Below are 13,968 nucleotides of genomic sequence, written 5' to 3'. Positions count from 1 at the left end.
CCTCCCCAACCCTTTCACAAATAGCCGGCGATATCTCAAAGCACACGAGCGCCCAGACTAGGCCTATCCGTCCTTCAGAGAAGCACATGGTTATCATTATAAGGCTCCGAGCCTGAGTTATGAGGAAAATCATGATAACGCCTTTAGCTATCTTATTAACTCAGACTGAAGATATTAAAGGCGAGAGTCACACCGTATCCCGATTATTATGGCCCTAGCCCTTAAAACCTTTGCACTCTTGTTAAAAAGCCGCTTTATTCTAATTATTATAAAAAGGTAATAGACGGCCTCAGTGTAGGTAAAACAGTTAAAATCATTGGGTTCAAATCACCAGGCAAAGTCAGTCATTCAGCAGTCTCTATTGTGTTTGTTTTCTCTTAACTCTCAGATTCTACCTATAGAACAGGAGTCATTACACATCCCTGCATCAATGAAGCAGAACAGCCCATCACTTGAAATTAAAAGCCCTTTGCTGAATAGCAACATGGGTTTGCTTTTTGCATCGGGAATCCCACGAATAATAAGTTGCAAACCAGCATTTTTATCTGTTTTACTCTATCAGAAGATATCCAGAAGTGTTTCTAAAACATTTCCCAAATCTGGACGAACGCTGAATCACCGGGTGTGAAAATTCCACCAACAAATCTGGCCAGAGAGTGTCAGTGAGCCATGTGTAGGGGGAGGGCGAGAGGGTGTGGCGTACCAGGACAACAATTTCAACATTCACAGTAGTCCAATCTTCTCTCTCACTTTATGGCCGGGATTTTCCCAGGTAGGCAGGTTGGGGGTGGGGGGCTTCCGAGCCGGGCGGGAAACCCGGGAGGCCGAGATTCCCGCAGGCCCTGCTGACTTTAACGGCAGGGCCTGATTTGAATGTGAGGCCTCAGATTCCTGCCCGCAGCCAGCCAGATTGATAGGCTTTAGAAGCGAGGGGCCGGACTGGGGGAGGGATCGCGGGAGAAGGATCGGCATTCGGCAGGGGTCGGGGATCAGGAGGGTGGAGAGAGCATTGGCAGGGATCGGGAGCAGGGAGAGAGCATTGGCAGGGGTCGGGGGTCGGGAGCAGGAGAGTTCATCGGCAGGGGTCGGGAATCGGGAGGGGGGAGAGAGCATTGGCAGGGGTCAGGGATCAGGAGGGTGGAGAGAGCATTGGCAGGGATCGGGAGGGGGAGAGAGCATTGGCAGGGGTCGGGGATTGGGATGGGGGAGAGAGTATTGGCAGGGCTCGGGGATCAGGAGGGGGGAGAGAGTATTGGCAGGGGTCGGGATGGGGAGAGAGCATCGGCAGGGGTCGGGGGTCGGGAGGGGGAGAGAGCATTGGCAGGGGTCGGGGATCGCGAGGGGGGAAGAGAGCATTGGCAGGGGTCGGGGATCGGGAGGGGGGAGAGAGCATCGGCAGGGGTCGGGGATCGGGAGGGGGGAGAGAGCATCGGCAGGGGTTGGGGGTCGGGAGGGGTGAGAGCATTGGCAGGGGTCGGGGATCAGGAGGGGGGAGAGAGCATCGGCAGGGGTCAGGGATCGCGAAGGTGGAGTCGGCCAGGGATCGGGGAGGGGGTGGTTGGCTGGGGATTGCGGGGGAGGTCAGGAATCGTGGGAGGCGGGGGGTGGAGGGTTGGCCAGGGATCGTGGAGGGGGGGGGGGTCAGCCGGGGATTGGCAGGGGGGGGTCAGAGATCGCGGAGGGTGTTGGGAGAAAGGATCGTGGCTGGCCTCATCATCATCGTCGTGGGGGAGGCCTGGGGGTGGGTTGGAGGCCTGGGAAGGTGATTGGAGGCCTCGTGGTGGGGTCTCCAATCGCAGGGCCAGGTCAGGATAGCCATTTTTAACACACTAACTGCCCCCACGCTCCAAACCCACATATTATTTTGGGGGGAAATTCCAGCCTATGCGTCTGGACCGTTCATCTCTAAACTACTCTTTACAATGTTGTCTCACATTATTCTTTAAAGCCCTTAAAACACTTAAATATTTATTGCCTTCCCACTCCTCGGCACTCAGTCTCGTCCATTTGTAGCTATAGAAATGCTTATACGCCACACAAGCCAGTTCTGATTCACCAGTGCTGGATCGGCGCAAATTCGCGGCACGGCCCTTGTATGTGCAGATTGATGCAGCTCCATAAGAGATATAGGTAGTCTCCATTCAAATTGTGCCAAAGTCTCTTTCTTTCCTGCCATAACATCAGTAGTCTCCCCTGTATGTTGATGGGACAAACCAACTGGCAGACCCCTGGAAATCATCTCGCTGACCCTGGGGGGGCCACGGACCCCCGTTTGAGAATCCCTGGGCTGGGGTGCAGTGTCTGTAAATTGGATCTGGAGAGGGTAGATCGCCTTTTGAAATGGATGCAGTGTTGGATATGGGAGAGTGATTGTTGAGGTAAGATTTGGTTAAAGAATCATTGGTTTGCTGAAATTCCAAATATGACTTTGTTTTTCCTTTTGTTAGACTAAAAATCTATTAATTGTGAAGTATAAAAATGCTTAAAATGAACCAGAATGCATCGTTTTTAATGTAAACATTTAAATGTTTCCAGGGGGCATACCTCTGGTCCTCTCTAGAAATGTACCATTCATCTTGTGCCTTCTTCAGTTAGATTTCTCCTTCAGGCTTCTATGTATTTATATTTTTTCCCTCCAATACAAATAAAGGAATGTTGCTGCTTAAGTTACAAAGCCCATGGAACTACTCGCTTTCACATGTCAGGCCTGTTCTGAGTTGTCAGCCTGTTTTGGGCTGTGTCAGCTTTTAAAGCTTTTTTTATTATTGCATAAAGTCAATGGCGGGGATTTTCCTTGGATCATCACCATCTACACAAGTAAACAGAGTTTCTGCCACACATCCGGTCAAGTTACAACAGTGGAGCAGAAGCAGCTCCGAGGAAATTCCCGGCCACTATTTCTGTCTCTTTAAATGCACAAAAACTCTAACCTAATCACCTGAAAAAAAAACATTTAAAGGCGTGACTTGTCCAATATTTTTCTCACCACCCACAGAAGCCCCTCCTCCCTCACTGAACTTCACCGTACACAAGCTGCAATGAGGCCTAAAAGATTAGTGGATAGGGCCAGAAGAAACGGAGAAGGGGTTTCAGCGGGCTTTCTGCCCCAGCCCCAGGAACTGCTGCCAAATCCTGCCTGAGGTCAGTGGCAGTAGTGGTAGAAGGAAGGGAAATCGTGCAGCATTTCCGGGCCTCATCTGCCCCACTGTTATATACATGCAATGGGGTGGTGAAGGGGCAGTTGGACATCTTCCCTGCTGGGCTGGAGGGGTGCTGAGGGGGTTGGAGGGGAGGAAATTGAGACCAGTGCTGGTAGGGCAGGGAGGCGGTGGTAGACATCCCCCACCCAATTGTCCATTAACTGTCCACCGCTATACTATCCAATTTCGACTATCTGAGGAAATCCAGTCCGTAATCTTTGAGCTTGATTTACTGGCAAAGTGACATGGTGATCTGGTGAATGGAAGACTACCAGTGATTGCTCAGCTGTAGTAGAAAGCTACTCCCAGTAAATGGAAAATTTCCACTTTGAGATTTATCATTCTCATGTAAGTGGAGTTCTAAAAATAAATCTGTGTTGGAAGCAAATATTTGTGGAATGCTTTGTGTAATAGTTTTCCTTTCAGCTGATCCCAGTTAGAGCCCAAAGCAACTTTAAGGTGAACTTGTGCTGAACAACTCCACAAGAAAATCAAAAATGCCACCGTGTAATCGTGTGCTATTTACCCGTTCATATAGGCGACTGTTGCTCCAGCAACCGGCCCCGTTTCACAGCCCAGAAACACCAGCATAACATATGTAGCCGTTGATAGCATATTTACAGTCATAGTCATTTTAATGGCTCCCAGCGGAGTTAGGCTCATTTTCTTCAGCACAAAGCCACCCAGGAAAATTCCAAGGCACACACAAGGAACAGCAGTCACTCCTATTAAGAGAAACACAGGAAAGAGAATGAACCACTCTTGTGAAGCACATAAACCACACAATAGAATAAGTAACGCTACTGAAACGCATCTTTTGCATCAGCAAATAGATTGGGCCCCCTGAAAATCTGTGGAGGCAACATTCTGATGATGACACATTGGGAACGACCATGACTGACCCTGACATACTCACTGGGAAGGTTCGCTAGTTTAATAATCTGGGCTTGCGCCCGTGCCACTAGATGCACTACATGGGTGCTCGCCAGTCAGAGGAGGCCACAATAAGCAGCAAAAAAGGCTGCCCACTCAGGGGAGTGAGCTACTGGGACCCTCCCAGAAACATGTGGATTGTGGCCCATAGGCCCCCTTTATAAGGAGGCTGAAAAAAATGTTTTCAAAATCTTCAGGGATCTAGGCTGATCACAGGCTGGCAGGCCAGTAGCTTCTTCTCACTGATTGAATCAGCTGCCAGTTGATTCCTAGGCCAGGGCTGAGGAAACTTCAGGCCTGGGAGCCCCCTCCAAAGTTCCCGCTAAGCTGTGTGGCCGCGCAGTCATCTGCAAGGTCCCGCGCAGGCCACTCACCAGCTTTTACATTGCAGATACCGCGCATGCGCAAACATCTGAATGGGCCGTGCATTGGGGCAGGCAGGCCGCGCAGGAGGCAGTGCAGCTTATGCGGGGCGTTGGTCCCCTCCCCTTGGCCATGCCCTCTCTGATGGGAGTAACCTTGTTTGGGGCAGATAGAGGCTCTGCTCCAAACAAAACCCTGTAGAAACTGGTGGGGAAGACCAGGAACCACTATATCAAGGTCCCGGCCTAATTTCCAGACCTTCTGCCAAAGTCTCGCTGCACCTACAGCAGGAATGCACCAGAAGGCCTGCATGTTTTCATTTCTTGGCTGCTTTAATTGCTCTAGTTTATAACTTGTCATCTGAGGTTCTTCAAGTATAAACTGAAATCCAGATAAAGTTTTGTTTTTCATTATGAAGCCTTCTTGAGACTATTTCCATAACCTCAAACTGTCGACTGTAAAAAAAAAGATTTCATTAATTCTCAATGGGTAAAAACACTGCGAAGTTTTGTAGTGAGCCATGTAGACCACAGAGACTGCCTGACTTGCTGAGCATTTCCAGCATTTTCTCTTTTTATTTCAGATTTCCAGCATCCGCAGTATTTTGCTTTTAGACCACAGAGACAAGGGGCTGGATTTTTCCAACCTCGGCAGGTCTGGGACAGGCAACGTCCGTGGCATGTGGGGACCCCGCATCTGTGTCGATCCCGGCCTCCAACAAGATATTGGCCCAGTAACTCCGGGCACAACGCGTGAGTAAGGATGGGGTACTCACGCGTGTGCCCGGAGGAATTGCCGGTTTTCAGCATGCACAGCGCATGCGCTGAAAACCGGCATTTCCTGTCCTCTGGCCCAAGGGGTTAAGAGGCAGAACGCGCGCGACTGCACAGGCAGCGCGTGCGCAGTGAAATTCCTTTTTTTTTCCAGAGTTGCCCGAGTGTAAAGGCTTCCGGTCTTTACGCGTGGAAAAACCAGACGTAAGTATTTAGTTTTACAGGTAAGTGGGCTTTTAGTACAATGTAGAATTTTTTTTTCCACAGGTTTGTTATTTTTAAAGAATTTACAGTAAGGTAAGTTTAGTTTTAGACCCTATTTTTAAAAAATATATTTTTTACAAAAAATTGATTAATTGTTTAAAACATTTTTTAAAACGTATTTATAGTTAATATAATCAGTGGGATGTTTTTTAAAATTTTATTTAAAGTTAAAGTAGTGTTTTGGCAGCCCATACTTTTCATGAGTTTGACAGCTCTTACTGTCAAACTCATGAATGAGTTTCCCCTCCCCTGATTGGCTGCACAGTGCTCACCTGATCCCAGCCGGCACATCGCACTAACTATGCTGCTGGATCAGGTAAGCACATCGCGCCGACATCTGAACCGGGCCAGTGACAGGAAATGCAAGCAGGCCCGGGCTTCAGATGTCGGCGCGCAGGGTGAGTGCAGATCGGGGCTTGCACGCGCGGCAAGCACCCGATCCTAATTTCAGGGCCATTCTGTTGATTGGGCTTGTTAAGCCCGCCCTGCAAGGTTCCTGGTCAATTAATAGGAAGTGAGTCTGATGACGTAATTTGATGACACGTCATCAGCCGGTTTCCTTAAAGGGACCATGTCTACAATCATTTTGACAGTTCTGCTGTCAGTGTTCTACAGCATTGAGGTGCTGCAAACACCGACAAGCACTGCACAAAGGTGTATGGCTGCATCCAGGTTCTCTCATTACTCCCTCCATATGCTTATGGAGGGAGTCACAGCATGCAGGGAGGTTCTCTTCCCTTCCAATGGGCGGAAAACACCTCTCCAGAAGAACAACGCAGCCTGGTTGCACATTGCACAGGAGGACACAAGCAGGGATGTTGTCAGGAGGACCAGGCTACAGTGGCGCAAACCTGCCAATGATCTCAGTAGATCACGAAACGTTACTGCAAAGCAACACTCAGTCTCATCCTGCTGTGCCACTCATCACATCTGCCTTCCCTACCCTACTCCTGCAAATCCTTACTCACACCAACTTACCTTGCACCTCCACCCATCCCTCTTTATCTACATTATCACTTCCCCATCTCACTAGCCACCCCTCACACTCACCCTCATCCTAGTCCAATCATACCAACTAACAACACACAAGGATAGGCACTTGGGTGTTTTAGCCAATGTTCATGTAAAGTTTCTGTGAATGTGCTGTCAAACAATGAAATCTTTATTTTCAACACTTTGCATTCTTGGACAGATCTGTGCGCACTTTTGGAAGTGACTTAGTGAGTTGCAGTGAATGGTGAGACATAGCAGTACCTGCCCTCCTCCCCCCCGCCCCCCCGCCCACCCACCAATGGTGATGAGTGTGAAAGGAATGGCTTGCCCATTGTAGGGATGATTTATGGTATTGGTGTGGAGTGATGCCAACCTGGCACATCATGTGGCAGCCAGGGTGTACATCGTCAAGTGAAGTAAATCTGGCCATGGTAAGGCCTCCCTGGCCACCCGAGCAGCAATGTGCTTGGGTGCTGATGCCCTGCTCCTGTGCAGCATCAGGTGATTGCAGAGAAGGTTGGTGTTGTTGTTGGTGCTGCTGGTGTTGGGGCTGATCGTGGTGGGATTCTGAGGACCAAGGTGAGATTTTTTCTAGGGCACCGATGATGCTGGAATAGATGGCAGCTGAAGTTGAGATGACAGAAGCGATCTGTCAATGGTGAGAGAGGTTGCTCCAAGGAGGTGACACTGGATAGAGAGTTTGCTCCAAACACTTCAAACCTCCAGAAAGCTGAAAAGTGTATTCCAAATCCTGAAGGCACCAGCCTCTAAGATTGGAAATTGAACAGCTGTGAAATGGTAGCTTTTATACCACTTTTGCAGCTGTCACCTGTTCACAGAAATGGGGAGGTGTTTAAAACCTGACACACTTACCTGGCATGATCCCCAAGTGAAGTGAACCTTGTGTAAGACTTGGGAAAATGGTTTATACCTGGTAAAATGCTGATTAAATTGCTTTAAACACACTCTTGTAAGATAACTATCTGAATTGCCTGATCCGCCACTGAGTGCCGTGTCTGCAAAGCGCAGGCAGACCCAGCACTAGGGAAACTCACAAGGAGGCGGGATCAGAGCGGGATACCACCCCGCTGTCAATCTTTTTGATTTTAGAACATAAGAACATAAGAAATAAGAGCAGGAATGGGCCAATCGGCCCCTCGAGCCTGCTCCACCAGTTAATAAGATCATGACTGATCTGATCCTAACCGCCAATCTACTATCACAGAACCATCTCCTGAATCTAACAGAATTAGACACACGAAATAGGAGCAGGATCAGGCTACACGGCCCCTGGGCCCGCTCCGCTACCCACAGGGCCATGTCCGATCCAAACCTAGACTCATATCCAAATTCCTGCCCGCTCCCCGTAACCCTTAATTCCCTTTACTTCTAGGAAACTGTCTATTTCTATTTTAAATTTATGTAATGATGTAGCTTCTACAGCTTTTTGGGGCAGCATATTCCATGGACCTACCACCCTCTGAGTGAAGTAGTTCCTCCTCATCTCAGTTTTGAAAGAGCAGCCCCTTATTCCAAGACTATGCCCCCTAGTTCTAGTTTCACCCATCATCGGGAACATCCTCCCCGCATCCACCTGATCCAATCGCTTCACAATCTTATATGTTTCAATAAGGTCGCCTCTCATTCTTCTGAACTCCAATGAGTAGAGTCCCAATCTACTCAACCTCTCCTCATATGTCCATCCCCTCATCCCCGGGATTAACTGAGTGAACCTTCTTTGTACTGACTCGAGAGCAAGTATGTCCTTTCTTAAGTATGGACACCAAAACTGTATGCAGTATTCCAGGTGCGGTCTCACCAATACCTTGTACAACTGAAGCAATACCTCCCTATTTTTATATTCTATCCCCCTAGCAATGAAAGCCAACATTCCATTGGCCTTCTTAATCACTTGCTGCACCTGCATACTAACCTTTTGAGTTTCGTGCACCAGGACCCCCAGATCCCTTTGTACTTCAGTACTTTCCAGTTTCTTGCCATTAAGATAATAGCTTGCTCTACGATTTTTCCTGCCAAAGTGCATAACCTCACACTTTCCAGTATTGTATTCCATCTGCCAAATCTCTGCCCACTTACTTAGCCTGTCTATGTCCCCTTGCAGGTTTTTTATGTCCTCCTCACTCACTACTTTCCCTCCCATCTTAGTATCATCTGCAAACTTTGATATGTTACACACGGTCCCCTCCTCCAAATCGTTAATATAGATTGTAAAGAGTTGGGGACCCAGCACCGACCCCTGCGGAACACCACTAGTTACTGATTGCCATTCTGAGAATGAACCATTTATCCCAACTCTCTGCCTTCTGTTAGATAGCCAATCCTCTATCCATGCCAGAATATTACCCCCAATCCCGTGATTTTTTATCTTAAGCAATAATCTTTTGTGTGGCACCTTGTCAAATGCCTTTTGGAAGTCTAAATACACTATGTCCACTGGTTCCCCTTTATCCACCCTATATGTTACTTCCTCAAAGAACTCCAGCAAATTTGTCAAACATGACTTCCCCTTCATAAAACCATGCTGACTTTGTCCTATTAAATGATGATTATCCAAATGTCCTGTTACTGTCTCCTTAATAATGGACTCCAAAATTTTATCTACTACAGATGTTAGGCTAACCGGTCTATAGTTTCCAGCCTTCTGTCTACTGCCCTTTTTAAATAAAGGTGTTACATTAGCAGTTTTCCAGTCTGCTGGGACCTTTGCTGAGTCCAGGGAGTTTTGGAAAATTATTACCAATGCATCCACAATCCCTACCGCCACTTCCCTCAAGACCCTAGGATGTAAGCCATCAGGTCCAGGCAATTTATTCGCCTTGAGTCCCATTATTTTACCGAGTACCACTTCCTTAGTGATTTTGATCGTCTTTAGCTCCTCCCCCCTATAGCCCCCTGTTTGTCCAGTGTTGGGATATTCTTAGTGTCTTCTACTGTAAAGACTAATACACGGGTGGCATAGTGGTTAGCACTGTTGCCTCACAGTGCCAGGGACCCGGGTTCGAATCCGGCCTCGGGCGACTGTCTGTGTGGAGTTTGCACATTCTCCCCGTGTTTGCGTGGGTTTTCTCCGGGTGCTCCAGTTTCCTCCCACAGTCCAAAGATGTGCGGGTTAGGTTGATTGGCTGTGATAAATTGACCCTTAGTGTTAGGGGGATTAAATACATGGGGTTACGGGGATAGGGTGGGATATGTGTTGGTGTAGGGGTTACGGGGATCGGGTGGGATATGCGTCGGTGCAGGCTCGATGGGCCGAAATGGCCTCTATCTGCACTGTGGGGTTTCTGTGATTTCTGTGACAATATTCATTCAGTGTTTTTGCCATCTCCATATTTCCCATCATTAATTTCCCGGTCTCATCCTCTAAGGGACCAACATTTACTTTAGCCACCCTTTTTCTTTTTATATAACTATAAAAACTCTTACTATCTGTTTATATATTTTTTGCTAATTTACTTTCATAATCTATCTTCCCTTTCTTAATCAATCTTTTTGTTATTTTTTGCTGTCTTTTAAAGTTTTCCCAATCCTCTATCCTCCCACTAGATTTGGCTACCTTATATGCCCTTGTTTTTAGTCGAATACTATCCTTAATTTCTTTACTTAGCCACAGATGGCTGTCTTTTCTTTTACACCCTTTTCTTCTCAGTGGAATATATATTTTTTGGAAGTTGTAAAATAACTCCTTAAATGTACACCACTGATCATGTATCGTCTTACCCTTTAATCTATTTTCCCAATCCACTCTACTCAATTCCGCTCTCATACCTTCATAGTCTCCTTTATTCAAGCTTAGCACGCTTGTTTGAGATCCAACCTTCTCGCCCTCTAATTGAATATGGAATTCAACCATGTTATGGTCACTCATTCCAAGGGGATCCTTTACTAGGACATTTTTAATTAATCCTGTCTCGTTACACAGGACCAGATCTAAGGTTGCTTGCCCCCTGGTTGGTTCAGTTACATACTGCTCAAGAAACCCATCCCTAATACACTCAATGAACTCATCCTCAAGGCAGCCCTGCCCAATTTGATTTGTCCAATTAATATGATAGTTAAAATCCCCCATAATTATAGATGTTCCCTTATTACAAGCCTCAACTATTTCCTGATTGATACTCTGTCCAACAGAGTTGCAACTGTTCGGAGGCCTATAGACTACGCCCACTAGTGTTTTTTTCCCCTTATTATTCCTTACCTCCACCCAAACTGTTTCATTATCCTGATCTTTTGACCCAATATCATTTCTCTGTATTACAGTGATTCCTTCCTTTATTAACATAGCCACCCCACCTCCCCTTCCTTCCTGCCTGTCCTTCCTGATCGTTAAATAACCTGGTATGTTTAATTCCCAGGCATTGTCACCCTGCAGCCATGTTTCTGTAATGGCCACAAGATCATACCCATATGTAGTTATTTGTGCCATTAACTCGTCTATTTTGTTACGAATGCTACGTGCATTCAGATAGAGAACTTTCAAATATGTTTTGTGACACTTAGTTCCTGCTTTTGCCCTTTTTATTACTTTACTTTACCTTTTACTCCATACCTTCTGCCCCTTCCTGACACGCTCTGGTTTTAAATTTCCCCACTGCTGCCTAAGTCTATGACCTTCTCTGTTGTCATTTTTATTATTTGCTCTCTAGGAACCTCCCCCCCACTAGTTAGTTTAAAGCCCTCTCTACAGCCCTAGTTATATGACAGCAGACCCACCTGCGAACCCATCCTCTGAGCGTCGGCAAAATTCAGCCCAACGTTTCATTCACGGTCTGTGCTGCGTTTGCTGATCTTAGCCCAGTTGGGACTCTACAATTGATTTCCTGGGTAAGGATGAGCTAAGGTTCACTAAGATGATAACAGGGCTGAGGGGCTTTAGTTATAAGCAGAGACTAGGGAAACTCGGGCTCCTTTCATGAGGAAATCTGATGGAGGTGTTCAAAATTACTGAGGGTTTTGATAAGTAAATAGGAAAAAACTTATTTCCACTAGTCAGTCAGTGACTAAATGGCATCAATTTTAGATCCTCGCCAAAAGAACAAAGGGAAAGGTTATAATGTTTGCTTGACTCAGTGATAGTACTTTATTCACTGAGTCAGAAGATCATGGGTTTAAGTTCCAGTATGGACTTGGGCACATAATCTAGACTGACAGTGCAGTACTGAGGGAATGTTGCACTGTCAGAGATGCGGGCTAGAAATTCGGCTCCTTTGCGCCTGCCGTTAGCACCTCCAAGGGGCGTTAATTGGGTGCAAAGGGTTTATCGCCCAGAAGGTGAAAAAAGCGCCTCCTGAGAAATTTGGCGGGGTGTTGCTGAGGTGCTACCCGATAGTGGCACGCCCTCGCCAGTAGCGCCCTGGGCCACGGCGCCGGTGGCGATGATGTCATCTCCATGCACCGTGATCCCTTAGCGCTCCGCAGCAGAAATTCGGCTGCGCCCCATGAGGCGGTGTCAGCACCAGCCTCACGGGTTGTGAACCGGGCCGACCTCTGCTCGCAGGGCGGTATTTAAAGGGGAGGTGCGGCCACGACCCGCGTTGCCATTTTCTATTTTTGGCCGACCTCCAGGTCTGCCCTCTGTGGTGGGCTGTGGCGTGGTCCTAGTTGTCATCGCGCAGCCCAGCACCGCAGCTCAGCACCAGGCTGCAGCCGTGGCACTACGCCATCCTGGTGGCCTAGAGTGGGCCATTGGAGGCCCTACAGAGTGCGCACTGGCCCTCCCCTTTAACTGAAGGAGAGGGGCATTGAAATGTGGCAGCACTCCGCAGAGCGCTGCCGATCACGCCCCAGCATCGCCTCAGTTACAGCCCGAGATTGTGCTCCACTTGCTGTGCGGGGCAGTGAGCCAAATTTAGTGGCCGGGGCGGTACTTCCGCGCCGGGTGCTAAATGTCCAGCCTTAACTCGGTTATTGCTCCCGAACGGGGCGTAACTGAATTTCGCGCCCTCTGTCTTTTGAATGAGATGTTAAACTAAGGTCCCATCTGCCTATTCAGATGGATATAAAAGATCCCATGAAATAATGTAAAGAGGAGCAGGCAAGTTGGCCTGGCCAACATTTATACCTCAATCAACACCACCACAAAAGGGATTAGTTGGTAATTTATCTCATTTGTTGTTTGGGGATCCTTGCTGTGCTCAAATTGGCTGGCATGCTCGCCTACCTAACAACAGCAACTACACTTGAAAAGCAGTTCAGTAGTTCTTAAGCTTTTTGGGATGTCTTGAGGATGTAAAAGGTGGTTATATAAATGAAGGTTTTTCTTTTCTTTCTGAAGCACAAATAGGCATCCAGCATTGCTAGAGAATTGACTGTGGTAGTAGATGATTTAAAAGGCCGAGGTAAGTACAGTGAATTTGCAATATGTCAGTCATTTTTTTTTTCTGTTGGCACTTGGGTGGGTTCTCATGAGCTTTTAAGCAAATTTTTTCCACAAGCAACATCACTGGCACCAATGGGCTTCTCAATGCAAATCTCCCTATCTGAGGTGTTTGGAAAAATAAGAAAAGGACCTACAGAGGGATGCCAAGCAGGTCAAGTTACATGCCGGGACTGTTACATCTACAAACAGCCCCAAAGGCACCACTAAGATTTGTGAATGCACGACTAACCATAATGTTGGATGCACTGCATGGAAGAAGTAATGCCAGGGCAATCAACATAGAGCATATTCTAATTGACCACACTTGCCAAATGCCACCAACCTTATCTGCAGGTACCAGCATACCTAATTGAGAATGACCACGGGGAACTTTCTTCACACAGTCCGGAGCATAAGTCAGCCAGATGTACAGTTGTGTCATCTACTACAAGGACAACTGCAATTGCCATGCTGCAGAGGGCTGGCACGTCCAGTGATAATAACAGTCAGGTGTGGACTGAAACCTGGCTCCTATTCCTTGCAGGCATGTTGCAATGCTGATCTATGGGAATGGTGCTGTGGAGTGACACGTAGGGTTAACCCTCCTCGCAATTACCTCATGCAGCACAACCTCCACTTCAACAGCCACCAAACAAAGCATTAGGCATGGAGGTGCTCCATGACTTGCCTGCAGAGTCATCCCCATACCATGGGTTTCCATCCATCCCTTTAGTTTTGTCTGTTCTTTCTTAGCTCCTCCCCAAGGAACCATGGCCAGAACTTTCGCTTGGAGCATAAAATGGGCAATATCAGATCGGCTGCCCCTTAAACACCACCCAATTTTCCTTTTCATTGACGTCAATCTGATTTCACCCATTTTACACCCCAGTCAAAGTTGAAAGTTCTGCCCCATATCTCACCAGGGCCAGATTTTTCCTTGGAACTGCTCCCGCTCCGTGCTCCCCATTTATTCCCCATGAGTTAACTCTGAGGAAAAAAGATGGGGAAAGAGGTGAAAATACCACCTTGTGTTGAGATACAGCGCTATAAGAACATAAGAAATAAG

At 47.4% G+C, this 13,968-nt stretch overlaps 1 protein-coding gene across 2 annotated transcripts in view; it reads right to left on the bottom strand.

Annotated features, from left to right (window-relative positions):
- LOC147124488 (solute carrier organic anion transporter family member 3A1-like) overlaps nt 1-13,968 on the bottom strand; it is a 503,248-nt gene that overhangs the window by 53,326 nt on the left and 435,954 nt on the right. For both annotated transcript variants that reach the window (XM_085987799.1, XM_085987789.1), the window contains exon 6: nt 3,727-3,925. In XM_085987799.1, the coding sequence (XP_085843925.1) occupies nt 3,727-3,925 (199 nt within the window). The remainder of the gene's footprint in view (nt 1-3,726; nt 3,926-13,968) is intronic.

Source organism: Somniosus microcephalus, chromosome 1 (assembly GCF_052327205.1).
Source record: "Somniosus microcephalus isolate GS21.2 chromosome 1, FLI_Smic_1.0, whole genome shotgun sequence".
In the NCBI taxonomy this organism is placed as follows: Eukaryota; Metazoa; Chordata; class Chondrichthyes; order Squaliformes; family Somniosidae; genus Somniosus; species Somniosus microcephalus.
Note: the sequence above shows the minus strand (reverse complement) of the source record. Positions and strands in the feature narration are given on the sequence as shown.